This window comes from Numida meleagris, chromosome 1 (assembly GCF_002078875.1).
Source record: "Numida meleagris isolate 19003 breed g44 Domestic line chromosome 1, NumMel1.0, whole genome shotgun sequence".
Taxonomy (NCBI): Eukaryota; Metazoa; Chordata; class Aves; order Galliformes; family Numididae; genus Numida; species Numida meleagris.
This window is the reverse complement of record NC_034409.1, coordinates 109066138-109087150: the sequence shown is the minus strand read 5'-3', so window position 1 is coordinate 109087150 and position 21013 is coordinate 109066138. Positions and strand designations below refer to the sequence as shown.

General features: G+C 40.5%; 1 protein-coding gene across 1 annotated transcript; it reads right to left on the bottom strand.

The window, feature by feature from the left end:
- Window positions 3482-19540, bottom strand: FUNDC1 (FUN14 domain containing 1). Its single transcript, XM_021407257.1, has 5 exons — window positions 19388-19540; window positions 17292-17448; window positions 15395-15470; window positions 7547-7675; window positions 3482-5947 (listed from the first exon to the last, which is right to left on the bottom strand). Exons 1-5 carry the CDS (start codon window positions 19530-19532, stop codon window positions 5870-5872), a joined length of 585 nt encoding a protein of 194 aa, XP_021262932.1. The 5' UTR covers window positions 19533-19540; the 3' UTR covers window positions 3482-5869.

The window sequence follows — 21013 nt, the reverse complement described above, 5'->3', positions numbered from 1 at the left end:
CACAGAGTGGTGTGGGTTGGAAGGGACCTCAAATCCCACCCAGCCCCAACCCCTGCCATGGGCAGGGCTGCCCCCCACCAGCTCAGGCTGCTCAGGGCCCCATCCAACCTGGCCTTGAGCGCCTCCAGGGATGTGGCACCACAGCTTCTCTGGGCAGCTGTGCCAGCGCCTCACTGCCCTCTGGGGAATGAATTTCTGCCTAATACTGCATCTCAATGAATTTCTAACCTAAACTGCATCTTTTAGTTTAAAGCCATTCCCACTTGTCCTATCACTATCTACCCATGTAAAAACTCATTCCCCCTCCTGTTAAAAAGTTCACCTTGAGTACTGGAAGGCTGCAATGAGGTCTCCCTGCAGACTTCTCCCAGCTGAAAAAGCCCAGCTCCGTTGGCCTTTCTTCATAGGAGAGGTGCTTGAGCCCTCTGAGCATCTTTGTGCCCTCCTCTGGTCCTACTCCAACAGTTTAAAGTCTTTCCTGTGTTGAGGGCCCCAGTACTCCAGATGGGGCCTCACAAGGGCAGAGCAGAGATGGACAATCCCCTCTTTCTCCCTGTGCCTTTTTTAATGCAGCCCAGGATACAGTTGGCCTTCGGGCCTGCAAGTGCACACTGCTGGCTCATGTTGAGCTTTTCATCCACCAGGACCCTCATGTCCTTCTCGGCAGGGCAACTCTCAGTGAGTTCTTCTGTCAGTCTGTACACATACCTGCAATTGCACTGACCCAAGTACAACGCCTTGCACTTGGCCTTCTTGAATCTCACTAGGATCCATGTCTCAAGCATATATGGTGCTATAAAGAGAAAAAAAATATTAGTAATGATTTAGAAATAAATTTTCTCAGTATTTTTCAACCTTAACAATCATAAACCATTAAGGAACATATGGACTCTCTTTCTGCTGCTATGATTCAGTCCTCTTTCTTTTTTCCCAAGTGGTTTCTGAAACAATCCTGACACTTGGTTCTCAAACATTCCTTTCATGCCTCTGTGGGTCTTTCTTACATTAACAGTTTTGTTCAGATGGATTCTGGCTGTCTGAGCAGCATCTAGCTATCACGGCATTTTGATTGGTTCACTGGAGAGGATTTGAAGTCTGAAAATAAAAATGTGTATGGGGCTGCAGTGTGAGTTTGTTGACCGTCAAATACATAAGAAAACAGCCTAAACTTTACTTCAAGGAAGCAAGTCATTTCATTAAAAATCGTACTAAATATGTTGGTTCTTAATTCTCTGTGTCCCATGAATGTACACGAGCAAGTGTATGTAGATAACCTCTTGTGGCGATGAAAGTCCAAAGCGTTTGTGTAAAATGGGAATTTTATGGCTCAATTCTCATTAATTTCCTTTGTGGATGCTGAATGTGGATGAAGAATTTTTAAAATATACAGTGCATACGTGCAGAAAGGTTTTCCTTTATTTACAGCTTAAGGCTGAGTGAGCCTTCCTTTTCCTTCCTTCCTTTTTTCCTATTCCTTCCTTCCTTCCTTCCAGCTGGAGCATCTCCCCTACAAGTAGCATATTTAACTACTTAGCAATGGTTTAAGGCAAACTTTGAGATGAGAACCTGGTGTCTGCCCACTCTCTTACAAAAGCTGAGGAACATCCACAGGACAGAATCATAGAATCATTAAGGTTGGAAAAGACCACTAAGATCACCTAGTCCAGCCACCAGCCCACCCCCACCATGCCCCCTGCCCATGTCCCTCAGTGCCACATCCACACGGTTCTTGAACACCTCCAGGAACGGTGACACCCTCACCTCCCTGGGCAGCCTGTGCCACTGCCTCACCGCTCTTTCTGAGAAGAAATGGTTCCTAATATCCAACCCAAACCTACCCTGAATGCACCAGCAGGGGCAACCAGGACCTTGTGCCAGAACACCTGGCTTGGTGGGCCAGGCACTGCTCAAGGGAGCAGGAGAAGTTTCTCAGGAAGGGGGAACTTTCCTTGAACTCTAACCCAGAGCTGTCAGCTGGCAATCCAGCAGCTGTGTTGGTTGTGGGGTTTATTCCCCATTTGGTGCTTCTTCACAGACTGCATGCTATGTATGTTACGAAACACGCACAGGCACCAACTTTGAATTACAGGATTGACTTCTGCAGAGCTTATTCTGTATACATCCCACTTTTTAAGACTTCATGACAAATGAACCTAGAACGCAGCGATTTCAGTTTGGCTGATAAAACAAAAACGGCCTTCAAAGATTTAGCCACATTCTGTCCACTTAAAGTTCAGTAATAAAATCACAATGATTTGACCAAGCAGTCATCTTTAAATTAAAACCTGATGCTGCTTTAACTAAAATAATTTTTTAAATTAGATTATGTCATTAAGATAATGCAAAATGAATACATGATTTATTATCGAGCTCTTCCAAAACTCATTATTCAGTAAACTTTCAACAGATGTTCACTGCATCGCAGAGGGATATGTGGCATGCCTTGGTGAATCATTTAGCTCCGTGTTCAATTCTGAAGTGACTGATAACAACTGCTTGAGGCAAAAGGATATACAAACTGCAAAAGCAAAGGTAGAAAAACCACTAGAATGATTTTATCTTGAACTTCACCAAGCAGTATTAGCTAGGGCCAGAGAAACAAGATTTTGCTTTTCCTGCATCTTTAAACATAGCTGAGCATTCCTGTGATGTGCATGAATGTTGCTCCATCTTTCTTTGAATGGAGACTGCTTCTTGGTTTCAGCAGCACACAGTTCCATTCCCTTGTGAACACCTCTCTCTCTGCTGGGTTCACGTTTACCACCTCTCCGTTTTCCTGTAGTTCTCCAATTACACAACCAGAAGCACAGAAATGCTGGTCCACCCTCTCGTTAATCTGCATTTTTCCTAAAACAATCCTTCCTGATTGTCTGCTTCCTAAACTGAATGTTCTCTTTTTCCCTGAAATTGGTCTTAAAATTTTTGTTTCTTCAGTCTTTATTTCACTCTCTTCTGAATCTTCTTCGCCTCCGTTAGGTTTTGTCAGAGAGGATAATAGCAACTCTGAAATCATTCCAGGGAGGACCATACCACCAGAACATCATACAGCTGTTATGCTCCACTCCATTTTTGACGGTGCCGTCACCTTTTTTGGCTTTAACATTACAGAGCATTCAGTTGGGTATAGGGATACACAAGTCCCTAGTATGAGCTGACACACAAGAAACACTTCTTTTTTGTCTTATTCCTTCACGCTTATTGCCATTCCATCACCCACTGTATTGGCAGTTGTGGTACCCCCCACAGCCAACCCAAGGAACAGCACAGAACTTGGCAAATACCGCAGTGCCAGCAGCCATTATTTTCCTCAAGCCGTTAATGCATTACGTAAGGCCAATTCTCGTACAAACCACCAGGGTTCACATTTGCAGTTACACCATTTCTCCTTATTTTGTCTCTCAGCCAATTTTACATCTAACACAGTATTATGCTTCTTATTCCAAAGGCTTTGAAAAAATAAAATAATAAAAATGTATATAAATGTAGTTCAATCATGTAGTTCTTTATTCACTGTCTGAGAATCTCAGGTAACAGCAATAGGATAGCAAAACATTCCTCTGCAGAAATTGGGCTTTACAGACTGCTATGACAGTTATTTTAAAATTCTACTTTTAACTATGAAGCACATTCCTCGGTCACAGCAGCCTTTTCAGAAAGGACTCTATTACAATACGCTCCCCTGAAATCCTTCTGTGGAATAGAATGTTTTTTGAATGCTAGTCTATGGGTATACGTTATTGGGGTGGTCACTTCATTCTCAGATCCCTCCAGAACACCCAAGCTCCTCCCAGCCAGCCAGTCTCTGTGATGCACACCAGTTGGCTTCACGTAACTCTCGACATGCCAAAATCCATTAACTTCATCAGCAGAAAACGATACGGTGGTCAACTTCCCAGTGTTCCCTGGATTGAATACTAAGGAAAAGAAACTTTCACATTGTACTGTGTTCATCTTTCTTTAATCCCAGATGAGCTGGCCTTCCCTGGGCTTCTCCCTTCCAATAAACTGCAACAATTTTTACATAGCTGTAGAAATTCACCTTCTAAAAACTAAATCAGATGTTAACATTATTTGTGGTCATTTGTGTTTGTTGTTTCTTTTTTTGTTGTGGGGTTTGTTTGTTTTCTTTGTGTTTTAATATCCAAAGTCTTCAAGAGGTTTTAGCTTAACTAAACCCTCAAGCACGGCAGGCATGCATGACGTGCTTCAAAGCTTACCCTGGCCAGATGCATGCATATGAAGTTAACCTACAGTACAGGCCTCTGAAGTCCACAGCTGCCATAATCTAAATGTATGTTAGCTGACAATGTCAAAGGCCTTTCATGTACAGTCCACGTGATGGACGTTCATGACACATCCTACATGTCAGAAGTTCACATTCAGCCATCAGATGCTAATAGTTCAGACGTGTAAATGAGAACCCAGCACAACCTGCACAAGGCAGGCTCAGTTTCACATTAACTTGTTGGTACAATATTTAAGCAGAAAAAAACAGGGCCTTGGTAAAAGGTTCACAAGCTTGAAATGCAGAAACATGTACAAAGCACGTGTTTGGATTCCTAACTTCTTGCAAGGAAGATAATCTTGCAACAAATTACCTAAACCACTTTAAAACCCTGCTTCAGAATTAATTTTCCAGCCTTTCTACAGCTATGCTTCCAATCTCCTTTAGAGTCTGCCTCCCGCTTTGATCTGTCAAAGATGGAGAACAACCACATCCAGCAGTTCCATTTGCTTTGCCAGATTTCAGAAGAAATAGGCACTCTTCCAATAAGCTGACTGAGCCCAATCTGTACCCTAGCTTTTCCATAGCTGACACCCTAGGCACTGGAAATCAAATTTTAAAAAAGTCTAAGCTGGGCAGAACATAGTGGCAATAGAGGTGAATATGAAAGTGAGCACTGTTTCTCATTTCATTTCCAGCTAAAACGGACTGCAAGAGAAGCCTTGGGTTCATTCAAGGTACATCATGATGATGTGTTACCAAGCCCTGCAAAGTACTAACTCTTTCAAAGTGCTCATACAGAAGCTTCAGCACTTCATTTCACCATCTACTCGAGTCAAATGGCCTCCACAGTTTACTGCGTGTGAAACAATTAAGCATCAGATCACTGTGGAGTCCGCATTTGCAACAATTGTCTGTGTGCTACAATTTTATCAGTGAGCTTATCCATGTCTACACGTCTGGGAAAAATAACATACACATGCACTTAGAACACAGGAATAACAGGTAAGTTGCAAATATTTGTACCAGATGCCCACAGGCTATGAAATGAGACGTTCTCTATGTACACAATGGCCAGAGTCAAAGTTAATTTTCACCTTTAATGAGCTCATGATTCTTTGTTATTTAATACTCTGTAAAAAGAGTATTACAGATTTAAAGATTATTGCAGTGACTTTTAAAGAACACAGCCAGCCATGAGGCTGGAACTACAGTATCATATACATTATGCAGTCACTGATACTATCTACTACAGCATGAAGAAAAATACTTTGAAAATAAACAGTATTTACTTGCAAACATAGAAATGGAGCCTTCTTTCTTACAATATGGTTACATATCTATATTCCAAGAACAACATTTTAAAAATGCTAGATCTTGAAAGGTCATAGATAAAAAGAGTCATGATGATGATGAACCAGTTTTGCCCAGAAATGCTTTAATGAGCACGCTGCAGTACTTCAGCAAATCCTAGTTTTGCCAAGCTTCAAGAGGCAAAAGCCTAAAATGTAAAAGCTTCCAAGTTGTCTATTTAGTCCGCTCATCCTGCTCTGGAAGGCCCGGTGATCCACACTGCTTTCTGACAGTGTGTCACCACAACTGTTCTTCGACGCGAATGCCATCACGAAGAGATGATTCAGATCCTTATGACGCAAGGCCCAACAAAAAGCCTCCAACAAATCCACTGGAGACCACGATGTTCTGTTTGATAAATTCTGTTGACTGAGAAGAAAAACAGTGTGCATAAAGAACGGAGTCCATTGTGTCTGACTGTAGCATTTAATACTTTCATCACAACTGCCTGGAACAAGCATACTGAAACTGAGAGGGCGGTTAGTAACAGGTTTGAAAACATGTACAGTTAGGTGGTAACTGCTGGCAATAATGGAGTGAAAATTGACTCTAGAGTGACTTTAACAATACGTTTACAATACAGGTAGCATTTGGGGAGTTAAAATTCTAAGCAATTCTCACAGTAGTTCCATGCCAATGCCACTCTTTTTTTATTGAAACCAGAGAGTTGTTTTACAAACAACAAAAATAAATCTATGAGTACTACCATCATTTCAGTTTAAATCACACACACACAAACAAAAAAGTTAGTAAAAAAATACTGCTCTTTTGGAAGACGGAGGCATTGGAAAACAATATACTTTGCTGCTTGTGAGCTAATTTCCTAGTAAATTAATCCTACAAAACTCACATATGACAACTTTTGTATACAAGATTTCATGAAGAAATAGTACTGAATATAGCATATATCGAACAGATGCTATTCCATAAACCCTTTTCTTTGAACACTTCTAATTAGCAGCTAGTACACAATTAGAAAAAAAAAAAAAAGTAACGTGATTTGAAAAAGGAAAACAAAACCAACCACATCCCACCCATTTCTGTAGTGAAATGGAGAACAAGCCAAGCTATCCAGGGTACAGAAGAAGCCAGAAAATCATCTCTCTTGAATTTCCATTTCAAACCCACATTAAAATGTACGATAATTTTTAGCAAGCTAACTGTAATGCCATCAGATTAAGTATGAGACATAAAAACTCCTTAATTACAAAGCTCAGTGTGGCTGCTGTTTCATGGTTGTCTGTGGCACATTCCAGGTCAGGAATCACAGTTGCAGAGAAAAAAACTTGCAGTACCTATATGGCATTTGAAAAAGTGCTCGAACAGGCCAAACATGCTCTATTTTTTTTTTTTTGAAAGAACAATAAAAAGCCTCTTCAAATGACTAAAGAAAATGGCCTCAGTGACACTGATCAGTAAGAATTTACCTCTTTTCAACACAGCATGTAACAGACTCAGAAGATAGATATTCTCCATGTATAAAAATGAGACTAAGAAAAAAAATTTGACTAGTTACAAAACACTTACTGCTTGTCTCCAGGATGAGAGGTCAGTCTTTTCTAAACAAATAATTTGTGATCAGTAGACTAAGCCAATGTTTTTTAATTATTATTTTTTGGTATTTGAAGCTACTGTGTTTTAACCTTACACCCTCAGCTTTCCACTGTATCTTGAGCCCAGAATGTGCACAGACTAACTGGCAAAGCCAACAGCATTCCCTACGCCACACCAAAGTCAATGCATTTCTTATATACATCATTGTGTGTGATCCTATAGAAGTGAACAAAATACCAAATCACATAAAAAAGCACACACCAAAAACTTTTAATAAAGTACACACCCCGGTATCTTCCCATGATAATCAGAACTGTGTGGTGCAAAACCGAAGAACTATTTTCAACTAAGCACCACATGCAGTGGAAAGTAAGAAAAACTGGCTGGCAGGAAAGTGCATCACCTTAGACTTACCTCTTCAATTAGAGTATTGATTTCAGGCGCTGCCTTATTTGCGCGCTTTTTTAACTGTTTTTTTGCCTTGTTTACATCTTTCTCAACTCTCTTCCAGTCAACTTGTACATATCCACTATGACTAGCGATCTAGGAAAATAAAGTGTAGTTAGTACTGTTCTAGTTAACATTTTCCAAATCAAAATACAGTATCTTAGTGCCTACAAAGATTGCTTGCATTGTTTAAATATTGTTTGTCTTTTGTATTACAGATAAAGGAAAAGACATTCCTCAAATTATAACAGGCACTCCAAACACTAGTATCTTCTTGCAGTAAGATCAACTGAAATTGAACAAGCAATTGCAAAGTTCAATAGACTGTTAATTTTTCCACTGTTTCTTATAAAAGCTTTAATTTTTTTCCTTCAGCACTCAGTGAAACTTTAATTGCAAGAAAGGAAAGGAAAGTAAATTTATAGGACAAAAATAATTTAAAAAGAAAGTTCCATTTTAGTTTCTTTCAAAATTGTGGAATTCTAACTTGTGACAGCATATTTGTGCCCAATAAGAATCATCCTTAGAAATACTGAGAACTATTATCTTAGATCACATAAACTCTCCAACAAACACGTACTTAAAAACAGAGTTCTACAAAACAAAGACAGAAAGCAGAAAAAACGAAACACAAACACTGTCTATGTACAGTACAAGTACTGTAACATCAGCTATATGTGAGATTTTATAGTACATTCAATCATCATCCCAAACTTCGCCTTCTTTCTCTTATTCAGATTTAATCCTGAAAAAAGGAAGGCGTTCTGCTACTCAGCCATCACTGGCAGTCCTCACAAATTTTCTCAAAACAATTCACAAAATAAACACATATTTAAATGGTTTTAACAACATAGCCTAAAAAGCAGGCAATTACTGCATATTCTAGGTACAGTTAAAATAAAAAACTCATCAGTTAGAAAAAGGAAAATCAAAACTAAGGATTACTGCCAGAGTATTCTCCTGGAGAAGGTGGCAGCCTGTGGCTTGGACAGGTGCATGCTTTGCCGGGTAAAGAACTGGCTGGAGGGCCCAGCCCAGAGAGTGGTGGTGAATGCAGTTAAATCCTGATGGCGACCGGCCACGAGTGGTGTTCACCAGGGGTTGGTACGGGGCCTCTCCTGTTCAATATCTTTATTGATGACTTGGACAAGGAGATTGAGTGCACCCTCAGCAAGTTTGCAGATGACACCAAGTTGGGAGGAAGTGCTGATCTGCCTGGGGGTAGGAAGGCCCTACAGAGAGATCTGGATCTCTGGGCTGAGGCCAATGGGATGAAGTTCAACAAGACCCAGTGCCGTGTCCTGCACTTTGGCCACAACAACCTCAGGCAATGCTACAGGCTTGGCTAGAGGGGCTGTAAAACTGCATGGAAGAAAGGGACCTGGGGCTGTTGGTTGATGCTTGGCTAAACATGAGCCAGCAGTGTGCCCAGGTGGCCAGAAAGGCCAACAGCATCCTGGCTTGTACCAGAAACAGTGCTACCAGCAGAAGCAGGGCAGCGATCATCCCTCTGTATTCAGCTCTGGTGAGGCCACACCTCGAATACTGTGTTCAGTTTTGGGCCCCTCACTAAAAGGAAGACACTGAGGCCCTGGAACGTGTCCAGAGAAGGGCAACAAAGCTGTGAGAGGTTTGGAGCACAAGTCTGATGGGGAGTGTCTAAAGGAACCAGAATTGTTCAGTTTGGAGAAGAGGAGGCTCAGGGGAGACCTTATCACTCTCTACAACCACGTGAAAGGAGGTTGTGGCGAGGTGGGGGTTGGCCTCTTCTCCCAGGTAACAGTGATAGGACAAGAAGTAATGGCCTCAAGTTGTGTCAGGGGACGTTCTGGTTGGGTATTAGGCAAAAATTCTTCTCAGAAAGAGCAGTGAGGCACTGGAAGAGGCTGCTCAGGGAGGTGGTAGAATCACCGTCCCTGGAGGTGTTCAAGAAATGCTTAGATGTTGTGCTGAGGCACATGGTTTAGTGGCGAAATATTGGTGGGAGGTGGACAGGTGGACTGGATGATCTTGGAGGAGTGTCCAACCATGGTGATTCTATGATTCTACGATTTTAACTGCTAAGACAAATAAACATAGACCACTAACTTCAAAAGGTAAATGACTTATATAAAAACTAGTTTACAAAGAGAGAGATTTCTCAGATGCTTCCTAAGGCCATGTTTGTCAAATTCATGTAATTTATGTAAAAGGATTCTATCCAAATGGTACGATTTGTAAATAAAATTCACATGTAATGAAATTATGTAGGACAGGTATTTAAATATACAATATATTAAGCTTGCGATATCTTAGAATATAAAAAATCCATTAGCCTTGCCTGTCTAATGGAAAACCATTTATGCACACAGGTGCTGGTGTTACATAGCTAATTAAGTACTACCTATTTAGCATGAATACATGAAAGAGGTTTTAAACCATGCTGTGTTGCACATCCAGTCACTGGAAGACAAACCAGAGAAAAAAAAAAAACGAAAAAAAAATGCTGAGGTGGGGGCTAGTTTTTTTTAAAATGAATTTAAAATTACCATAAGAATTTGAAGGAGGCCTGATTTTTGAAATGGAGTCTTCTAACTCATACATTTGAAAATTAAATATGGACTTTATATAAGGTCCAACACAACGCAAGAAATGCAAGCAAATATATTAGTAGCAAAATATAAACAAAAGGGCTTTAAAGGAAACAGCATACCATTAGGTCTGTTCTAATTAGCTCAGCTATCCAAAGAGTATAGGCAGGAGGCAGAAGTTTTTAATTAAGCTCAGTTTAGCTCTCTAATAATTACAGCTAACATTTTTGTCAGAACTCCAGTTTACATAACAACAGTTATATTACATTTCTCCCTGAACTCAGGAGCAGAGATGTGAAGTTCTGCTTATGAATCTTTGTTATGTATCTATGTGGTCAATGGCTCTATATCCAGGTGGAGGCTGGTAATGAGTGGTGCCTCCCAGGGGCCTATCTTGGGATTGGTACTCTTTAACATCTTTATCAATTACATAGATGATGGGACTGAGTGCACCCTTGGCAAGTTTGCTGATGACACCAAGCTGAGTGGTGCGGTTGACAGAGCAGAAGGAAGAGATCCCACTCAGAGGGACCTTAATAAACTCAAAAGGTGGGCCCACATGAACCTAAGGAGGTTCAACAAAGCAAAGTGCAAGGTTTTGCACTTGGGTTGGGGTAATCCCAGATACGTATACAGACCAGGAGAAGAACACCTTGAGAGTAGCCCTGCTGAGAAGAACATAGTGGTCCTGGTCGATGAAAAAGACCATGATGAAAAAGTTTAAATGAGCAAGTGTACACTTACTTTTTACATGGGTAGACAGTAATAGGACAAGGGAAAATGGTTTTAAACTAAAGGAAGGGAGATTTAGATTAGATGTCAGGGGAAAGTTTTTTACTGAGGGAGTGGTGAGGTGCTGGCACAGGCTGCCCTGAGAGGCTGTGGATGCCCTACCCCTGGAGGTGTTTAAGGCCATGCTGGATGGGGCCCTGGGTAATCTGCTCTAGTGCTTGATCTTGCAGCTGGCAACCCTGCCCATGGCAGGGAGGTTGGAACCTGATGATCCTTGAGGTCCCTTCTAACCCAAGCTCTTCTATGATTCTATGAAATAAGTCATAGAAGAGAATGTTTTAAATATAAGATGTATAAATGTGTGTTTTGAATATAAAATGTGTAACTGTGAGGAAAAAGCTCTGTACTTCATTACAGTGATAGTCAGAGCCTGTGTCACATCTACTTTGGCTGCAGTCCCACTAAATCCCTAAATTTGTGTATAACCACAGGAACAACCTCAATAAAGCCAAATGCTGGTGAAACTGACTTTATTTTTTAAATCCTAATTCACCATAGAAGAAAATACTAGCTTACAGGCGAGGTTCCTACAATACTTATATATAAATACAAATTCTTAAAGTTCACTACTATTTTCAAAGCCAGTCCCTATGATAACGCAGATAAACTAAAATATTAGTATTCTATTATCATCTCCACACTTACATACCTGTAGGACTAAGAGTATGTATGTGCATACGTAACTCATATTAATAAACTATTTTTGTTAAAGATCTTCCAGAACTATTGAAAAAAATGAGTATTTTCTAAAAAAACGATTAAAAATATATCAGTGCAAGATTATTAAAAAATACCTGTATCTCTAAACTATCAAAGTGAACAGAGAATCTAAAGGGAAGATCTCATTTTGGAGGTGATACTGGATAGGCAAGCAAGTAATTTGTTATTATGAACCATCATTAAGTGTAATGAGAAAATAATGTGCAAGAGCAAAAAATGTGTATAGTAAGATGGGACAGCAGAATGAGAAGTTTTAATTTCCTCACAAGCACAATTTCCCTCATATTAAAAAAGCCTAAGCCCAGACGCTACCCGCAAGCTCCATGTTCTCAGCTTCTTGCTGTGTTTATATAGGTAAGCAACCCTCTCTGCCCTTGACAAGTTTCCAGAATAGATCTGATGAACCTCTTATCTTTGATATACAAAGATAAGGAGGGACTGAGAAATGATACTCCACATACTGCATTTTCAGCCACCGTCCAACTGGCACAGCAAATGCAAAACTGAAGGCAGCTCTGTTATCAAGTCTCCAACCCAAAAGCACACTGCCCTCTCCTCACTTCACTGCAGTCCCACGGCATCATCACAGCATGGCATCAACATCTCTCTGCACAACTTATAGCCAAGGGTAGCTTAGGGTTTGTTTTGCTTTTTGGGTTATTATTTTGCTTCTTACTTTTCCTAAGTTAGAAAATAATTTAACAAAGGTTTGAAGTCCATTTATCATATTAATGGAATGAAGCAAAATATATTACTGAAAACAGACACAAATACGCAATTTTATGATTAAGTAAGTCAACACAAATGGAAAAGGTGGCAATTAGTATGTTGAGTGCAGAGCGAAAAGCATTATTAAGGATATAGGAATTTAGAAACATGGAACAGGGACTTAGCAGAATGACATGGAGCTCATACTTCTCTGCTCTATAGGATCTCACTGAATTGTGTACTATATAACCAAAAGTTAGAGAAGGCAAATCCCTTAGGTTAGTCTCAGGTTAGTATCTGAGATGAGAAATTATGTTTTCCTTAGTATAGTGCATGGACATTGATTTATGAGCAGCATATACGTAGAGTCACAAAAAAGATAGTTAACTGATAAAATTAAGCTGTTAAAAGAATCAGCAAAAAGACGCAATAACAGATCTTAATTAGAAAACAAGGCAAATTCCTTAAGCTTATTTTTATTCTCCATAAATTACTTTTTAATCTTTATTAAGACTGAAAAACTGTACTGATCGTTTACAAAAATCTGAAAAACCTTTCTGCTTCTTGTACAAGCTGACACTCCAAAGTGTATCACTTTCAGTTTCATACTAGATTTTTTCAGATAACGTCATCACACGCTGGAGAAAAAAATGCACTTTTTAATGGGCTTTACACAAGAACCTTGCCTTCTGTAGTTCTCATCTGAGCAGGTAATTGCAATGTCAATATTGCAATCAGGAGCTTAAATGAAATCCGCAGCTTCAGAAAAGTGTAGAGATAAAAAGGAAGTTTCTAGTCACGTGCTGAAATGTTCCTCTGCCCATTTAGAGGAAGCGCTGAACATATATTCAAAAGGAAATTAACATCACAATGTGTGATCTTTAAATGAAAAAATTAAAGACTACAGAAATGTAATTACACTATAGAATTTATGACTCAGCTTTTAACATGCAAAATGTTTTGAATTGAAATGAAAGAGCGAGGCATTTACTTCGTTTCCTTCCAAGAAAATCTGATCTTCCTTAATTAAAGATATAGGCAACTTGATTCAAAATATGCAACTTATTTTTTCCTCTTGGATAATATTCCTTTTCAGATACACTGTAAATGAGATCAACTATGAAATCAGACACTCAAACAAATGGCAAACCAATTTAGGGTATAGACAGCTCCCTAAGCTTCACAGCTCAACAAGCAAAACACTGCATAAGTAATAAGTTTCAAGCAATTTCTATTCTTCTCTATCTACAGGTTTTAACTTTTCAGCTTCCTGTAGTGAGAAGCACTAATGCAGGGACTTGCGGGCAATGTTCTGCCTACTGCTCGTGGATTCCAGGCCTCTCTGTTCAGCAGACTCTATGGTCGTATTTAGATAAAAACTGACATTTAATGAGTTAAGACCAACAGCATGCTCTATGGGAAGAGAGATTCTGATATTTAACTAGATGGAAAAGAACGATGAGTACTTTCAAGATCCACTGATTATATACAAATTAGAAAAAATTTAAATATTCTCTCATGATGCAGAAATACACATTGTGGGCTAAAGAACTGAGGGGTTTTCAGATTGGTTCATTCGCTGGCATTGCATGTTTTGCCAAAAATTTACATCTGTACGCTTCTAAACCCTCTCTGATTCAATACACTTGTAAAACTCCTCCCCTGTGTTTAGGTACCAGACCAATAACCAATGCTTTCCAGAATATGTAAAAAGGTCATCCATGCACCATGGTGTAAGAGAACAAATAATACCATGAAGCTTCATATCAGAAGTGTTTCTCTTGGACTCCTTACGTTGTTGTTGAATTACTCAAAGGCAAGCATCAAAGTCAAGTAAATTGAAGACAACTGAAAATAACTGAGTAACTGAAAACCACGTATGCTCTATATTTATTGAAAACAAGCTAAACCAAATAGTTTGAAAAGCATACATTCTCATATGGAATGGGATTGCAGTGTTTATGTTTAACAAGGGAAAAAAATGGATGGTCATGAAGGAAGGAAGAATACTTAATGCAACTGCAACATCTTGCTGCATTACACAGCAGGAATGACAGGTCCTACACAAACTGTCCTGATCAACAGCTGGATCTAATAGCCATTGCCACCAAGGGAGCAAATAAAAGTGGGGTGGGTTTTTCAGAAACCCTCCAGGCCTGTGTTGGCAAGAATAAAAAGAAACTATTTGTAATGCCCTGTCTCAAAAAAAATGGTGTATTATTTGAATGAACCCAAGTATGCACCAGTCTATTTCCTCATTTAAAGAGAAAAGACAAACTCACAGACACAAAGATGTGAAAAATGCTAGTAAAGAAATTACAAGTTACTTGGCATCTCACAGAAGGATATGTGAAATTCTCCTTCACTTAAAGCCTTTTCATCTATTTGAAGGTTTTGGGACACTATGTCCTCCTGTAATACAATATCTGAGGAAAAATGTAAATGATCATACTAGATGACATCACCAGATTTTTTAGACTTGAAATCCAGATGAATAGAGGAATGCAATGAAGCTATCAGACCTTCAGAGGCTCAGTGGATAAAGCTAGCAAAGACATCTTGGGGAGAAAAAGGAAAAGCATGGCTTCATAATTGGACCAGAGCATATCTTCCAAGTGACTGCCAAAGCAGCCCACTTTTCTCAAAGCACTGATAGAATTTAAAAATCTACTTAAAATAAATACAGCTTAAATACCCTGACCTCTCTAAGCATAAGTTTAAAGGCAGTTCCTCTAATCTGAAAATGTTGAATCACATACAGCATCTGTTTCTGTACAAAGGCTTCTTTTGGCTTATCACAAACTATGGAACAGGATGGAGCAGATTCTGATTTAGCGCTTAAATTTTTTTTTTTGTTTCTTTCGCACACAATTTTCCATCTGAAATTAAGTTTTGGATTGGTAACATTAAAAAGATCAAGTAGATAAGAAGCCTTCCTAATTAAATTTTACCCAGCAGCTGAGTTTTTTCCTATTGTTTAAGTAAATAACATTTGCCAACTTATAAAGCATGAAATTCTACATACTTGAAGCAGAAGAAAGCCACCACCTACTGCAGTTGCTGCAAGCTTTCCGACTTTCTGGAACAAAAATCCCGCACACCTTAGGAGAACAAAACAAAAACCCAGTCCAATGAAGTTGTCTGCTGAACAATGCTACAGTCCAAAATTCCTGACTACGACAATTACTATTAAGTTTTTCACTTAACAAAGCAAATGTATCGTTTCACATTTTTAAAACTTCGTAATATTTAATACAAACGATGCTTAATGAATAATGTCTAACGCAAAACAACATGAGCAATGGTTGCTAGTTTATGGCTGCTCAATGGTCCCTTTAAGGTAAGCTTGAGATCTCCAGGCTTTGTTTATACATAAAAGCTACAGGCTGCTATTGAATACAGCACTTTAATAAAGCACAATACAGAAATATAAAAGTGCCTTTATAACTATTCCCAAGTGGAAGGTTAGCATATTATACTATCGTTTATTCAGCTACACAGCCTATAACTTAATTCCCAGCTAAAAAGAAGTTACATCCCTACAACAAGAGCTAAAAGCTAGGGGAAAAATAGGAGCATGGGGCAGCAAGGCTTTCCTGAGACATGGCCTTGGTCTATTTTTCATGGATCGAGGCAACTAGCAATTTAGAAATTTATTCTAAACATGCCTCCGTCAAACTGGGACCAGCAGAGATACTGTTAGAAGAGAACAGTTTTGGCAGTGAGGTGCCCCGGGAGGTTACCCTCTCCAGTTCCCAAACTGGGCCAACTGCAAAGCCAAACCCGAGCTCCAAGCAGAATGAGGTTGCTTGAGGTCCCGCTCCAGCAGGGGTAGGATATTTCTCACCATGCACACATCCTCTGGGGTCTGTTCTGCCCCTCCTAACCTCACACACTGGGTGATTATTTTTTCCCCTGCATATGAACAGTGAATTCATATTTACATATATGAATACACATACACACACGTATATACACATACAAAGATACTGAAATACGGTTTCCACATCTTTCAGTAAGCCATTTATTTGATGGATGCCAGATCCCATTAACTGTTCCCTAGAAGTTTCAGAGTTTGTGTATCTACATCTGTAGAAGTTATTTTAAAGGCAACTCAAACACTGGATTTAAAGCTCAGCCTACATTCCTTAAGCAGTACTAAACTTATATGTAATCATTTCGTTTTTATCCTATTTCACCTTCCAAAGTTTGCTTAACTCCATTTTAAATGTTCCTGCGCAACCATAATGTTGTTTTCCACTGAACTAAACACTTTCGGAATACTGCAGTAAACAAATACTAGTCAAGTACCTCCCACAAATAACAAATACCTTGACGTCAAGACTGTGGCCCCATTTTCCAATTTCTGTTCTCATATAAACTGTCCACCTGCCACCATAAACTACTTTAGCATAGCTATGTTGTAGTAGCTGCTCTCATGTTAAGAGAAGGGACACTGTTAAGCTGTTCAAAATGGCTCCAGTTTAATTTAGGGCAACAAAGACCTCTCTCTTTAATATAAGGCTCTTAAAGATATATACTGCCACACATTCCTTTCTTTATTTCTGTCACCAATAAAATACATCTCAATCACAGTATCATAACTAGGCTTCTAAATCTACACTAGTAAGTAAACTTGCTTTTCCACAGAAGTAAAAATTACATGCAGTAAATTTCTGTTTACTCCTTCAACTTTCAGAGTTTTCCCATTTCTTCAAATCCTTTTCACAATAGTTGGTATGAGTTCCCTTAAGTAACAGGAGTGTTTTACTACTACTAAAAAAAGACCTTAGAATGAGGAGTCAGTGATAAAGGAAAGTCTGTTAAAGAAGATACATGCATATGCTTCAAACAGCCTTGGAAAGAACTCTTCAAAATACAGTAAGAGGCCTAGTGCAGTTATGAAAGCAATGTTCCCTCACCAGCCAGTCACTCCGCCCATCACGATCTGCGTAGCTACAGAATACTTTTCTACAATGGGTCCTGAATTCCGGCCAAACAAACGATTCCACCAATGGTGACGCCTTGCATATTCCGTTAGATCCAACACTTCATAGGAATCGTCATCACTTTCGTGATCTAAAAAAGAATAAACAAGAAAAGAAAGAAGTTATTTTCTTAGTTACACAGTGTATTAACATCCTATTGAAAAAAAAAACCACCAACAAAGAAGCAAACATTAACAGAACCGTATCTGGTATTAGTTGGCTAATACAATAGCTTAAAATGCCATATAAGGGCTGCCTATGAGCCAGTGGTTTACAGAGCTTTGATATTTTATGTCATAAGCTTCAATACACAATGACAGCAAAGGTATAACCCATAAAACCCATGCCTGGCACAGTAGAACAGCAATCCCTCGCTCTTCAAGTAGAGGATCTGAGAGGGAACAGATGAAGCTAGCAGGCAGCTGGTTGAACACAAAAAAGAGAGTCCTCCATGCCCCTCCTCGAGAAGGTCTAGCTGACCTGCAGAACACCTTGCTGCAGAACACCTTGCTTCAGGATGCTGCAGGTAGCAAAAGCTGACTGTGGACTCCAAGTAACAACAGAATAAATCAAAGGTTAGAAAGAAAAAAGGCCGTCAAGGACTATCAGACAAAGGCAACAACCAAGGCTGATGAGGTCCTGAGTAGAAAATCAGTAGAAACACTTTGAGAAACTATTGCTACAAGCTTACCATGTTATTCTTTCTTTCTTCATTTTGGAGTTAATGGCTTTCAGATGCCAGGCTTTCATCTGACACAGTACAGTTGCTTTCATGATCTTAAGACATATGCAACACATCTAACTTAAGAGAAAGCACACGCTCCTCTTTTGGATGGTCCTAAGTTTTGAAAGATGGAGAATTTCCAGCCTTGTGTTCTCCACAGAGGGCTACACACCAGCTTGACTAATTAGCCCGGAACAGGCACTTGAGTTCCTGTTCCGCAACAGATGAAATAGATGAAGCTGAGAATTCAATTAAGTTCTGTAATTTCTGTATAATTCTGTCAACATTTCCAAAATAGGCCTCCTACAACTTCAAATTAAACACCCTAAATACCACTTACATTCAAACATCAAAGGGAAGAGATGGTCTACTTTCAGAAAGGAATGTTTTAAAAGCATATCATAGCTCGACACGGATACATGCAGGAATCAAAGTCTGTTTCTGTTATGAATACTTAAGGTGAAACTAAGCTCAGCAACAATGCTGAGACATCAGTAACAGAAGCCACAATACCACCTGGAATCTTAACAACTGGGGATGTAAACATTCTGTCAGGAACGCCAGCCATTTTTTTTTTTTTTTTAAACTCTACTACTTGTGTCTGAAGTGCTAAAGAATGCAAGCAATACACATGCAGCTATGAATTCTTTCCCTACATGCTCCCAATTGCTGAAACATAAATAGCTAGACCCATAATGTTAAAAGTTGCTACATAAGGTTCTTTTCAGCTTTGAAGCACTGATGGTTCATGAGAAGATAACATGAGTCACAGGCTGTTAGATAATAGTAATCTAGGGGCAGAATTAAGCCACAGTTCGCATCAGTAATGCGTTCTATGGCCAACACGACTCCTGGATGATCTCCCACTGATACACGACCTTCTCAGTACATGACATTAAGCTCACCCCTCGCAGCCGTACAACCGTACCTATTCAAACCTACGCACTTCAACATCACTCCGTGAACACGGCAGGTGATGGGGACGCTGAGGACGCCGCTCCCGTTCCCTCAGCGCAGCGGGACACCCCGTGCGGACCCCAAGTCCCGCGCACCGATGAGCACCCCCCCAACATCCCGCTTTGGGGCCGCACCCCCCCAACATCCCGCTTTGAGGCCGCCCCCCGCCCCGCCCACAGGGCCGGCGGTAACCGCGGGACGGAGGGAAGGCGATGGGCCGGGGCACCACCGATTCCCACCGGCTCCCGGCACCGAGGAGTGAAGGCCGCCCTCAACCCCCAGAGCAAGGCCGGCTGCCGCGCCTCCGCCCCTTCCCCGCGAGGAGCCGGGTCCCCGGGAGTGGACTGACCTGGGCCGGTGCGGGGCCTCCGCGCCGCCATGTTGGCTGCTGCTGACAGCGAAGCCGGGCCCGGGGCCGCGCTGCTCCGCCCCCCGCGGCCGCTCTGCGCTGCTGGCGGCCGCCCCCTCTGCGGCCGCGCCGTGGTAGCGCGCATGCGCCCGCCGTCCATGCCACCCGAGCGGGCAGCGGGGCGTCGGATGACGCCACAAGCAGCGAGGGTCCCCGCGGCGCGGGGGATTGTGGGGGATGTAGTTCTGCCAGGAGGGCGGCCATTTGGGCCTAGGGAGCCCTCAGCGTGGGGTTCTCAGCTGCCAGTACCCTTCCTCTTCTCTCCAGTCAGGAGTAAAAGTCATTGTATAAGCTCAGCGTCACGGGAGTGGGTCTGGTAGTCCCCTAGCACAGGAGCCATCCGATGGCAGGTTGCAGGTGGAGGCCTGGGTCCCTTACCAGGTCAGTGTGTGGCCAAAGTGGTGCCACCCTCCATGGCAGTCCCTCTTCCTCACTGTTTTGTACCAGGTCTGCTTCTTGGGCAAGGTCTCCGTGGTATTGAAACCATTGGGAGCTGTAGTCCCAGGACCAATGTGATCCAGAAGACTTAAGTTATCTCCAGTTAAATCTCTTTGATGCTGGCCCACTTAGTGGGTTGGGTTTTTGGTTTGGGGAGTTTTTCCTTTTCCTTTTCCTTTTCCTTTTCCTTTTCCTTTTCCTTTTCCTTTTCCTTTTCCTTTTCCTTTTCCTTTTCCTTTTCCTTTTCCTTTTCCTTATACAATGGAAATATACGACACTTATTTGCCCCAGTGATATATTTCAGGTCATCAGATAACATGGGTTCATGGGCATGGTGGTCTTTTCCATCCTTAATGATTTTATGATTCTATGATAAGTAGTCATGAAAAAGAAGAGTTCTCATTGTGAAGTAGTGGCAATAGTCATTACAGCTGGCAACAAGAAGTAGCTCTGGCTTTCTGTACACAACACAGACTTTCCAAAATACACATTGTATTGTCATAGGTATTAGGCATCCCATAAAAATTAACAACTGGAAAAGAACATAAAATACCATCTCCTTAAATAACAAAGATGGAAGTAAACATGGGCAGAGAAACATTTTAAAAAAGTGAAACTGAGAATCATTTGACCTCAGTTTATTCCTTCCTTCAGTGCAAAGTTGGGTGCTGTTGATGTTTGCTGAGTGAGAAGCCACACAATGTTATTCTACTGCTTTTTATTAGTTTTTTATTGTGTGCAGTTCTGTATAATCTTTATACTAATAACAGAGGTAGATGGCCTGATAAGTATGGCTTCAGGATCTTTGTGGCAATATGAACATCAAGAAAGCAGTGAGTTCAAATATTATAAATAATAAAATTGGAAACTTCGTATTTAAAAATGTTCATAGGCTCTCATTTGGGCTCACGTGCTACCAATACACATTTTCTTCAAAATGGGTAATTACAATAACAAAGAAAAACCTACATTTTCCCTTGTGGTAAAGTTTTGTTTTTTTTATATAGAGACAAATCTCTCGACACGTGAACTAAGCATTTAAGATTCTAATTAACCTCTTGATTATACCAGCCTTAACAGACACAAAAAGAATAGAAAAATATATGTTCTACATGAAGATACTTCTTA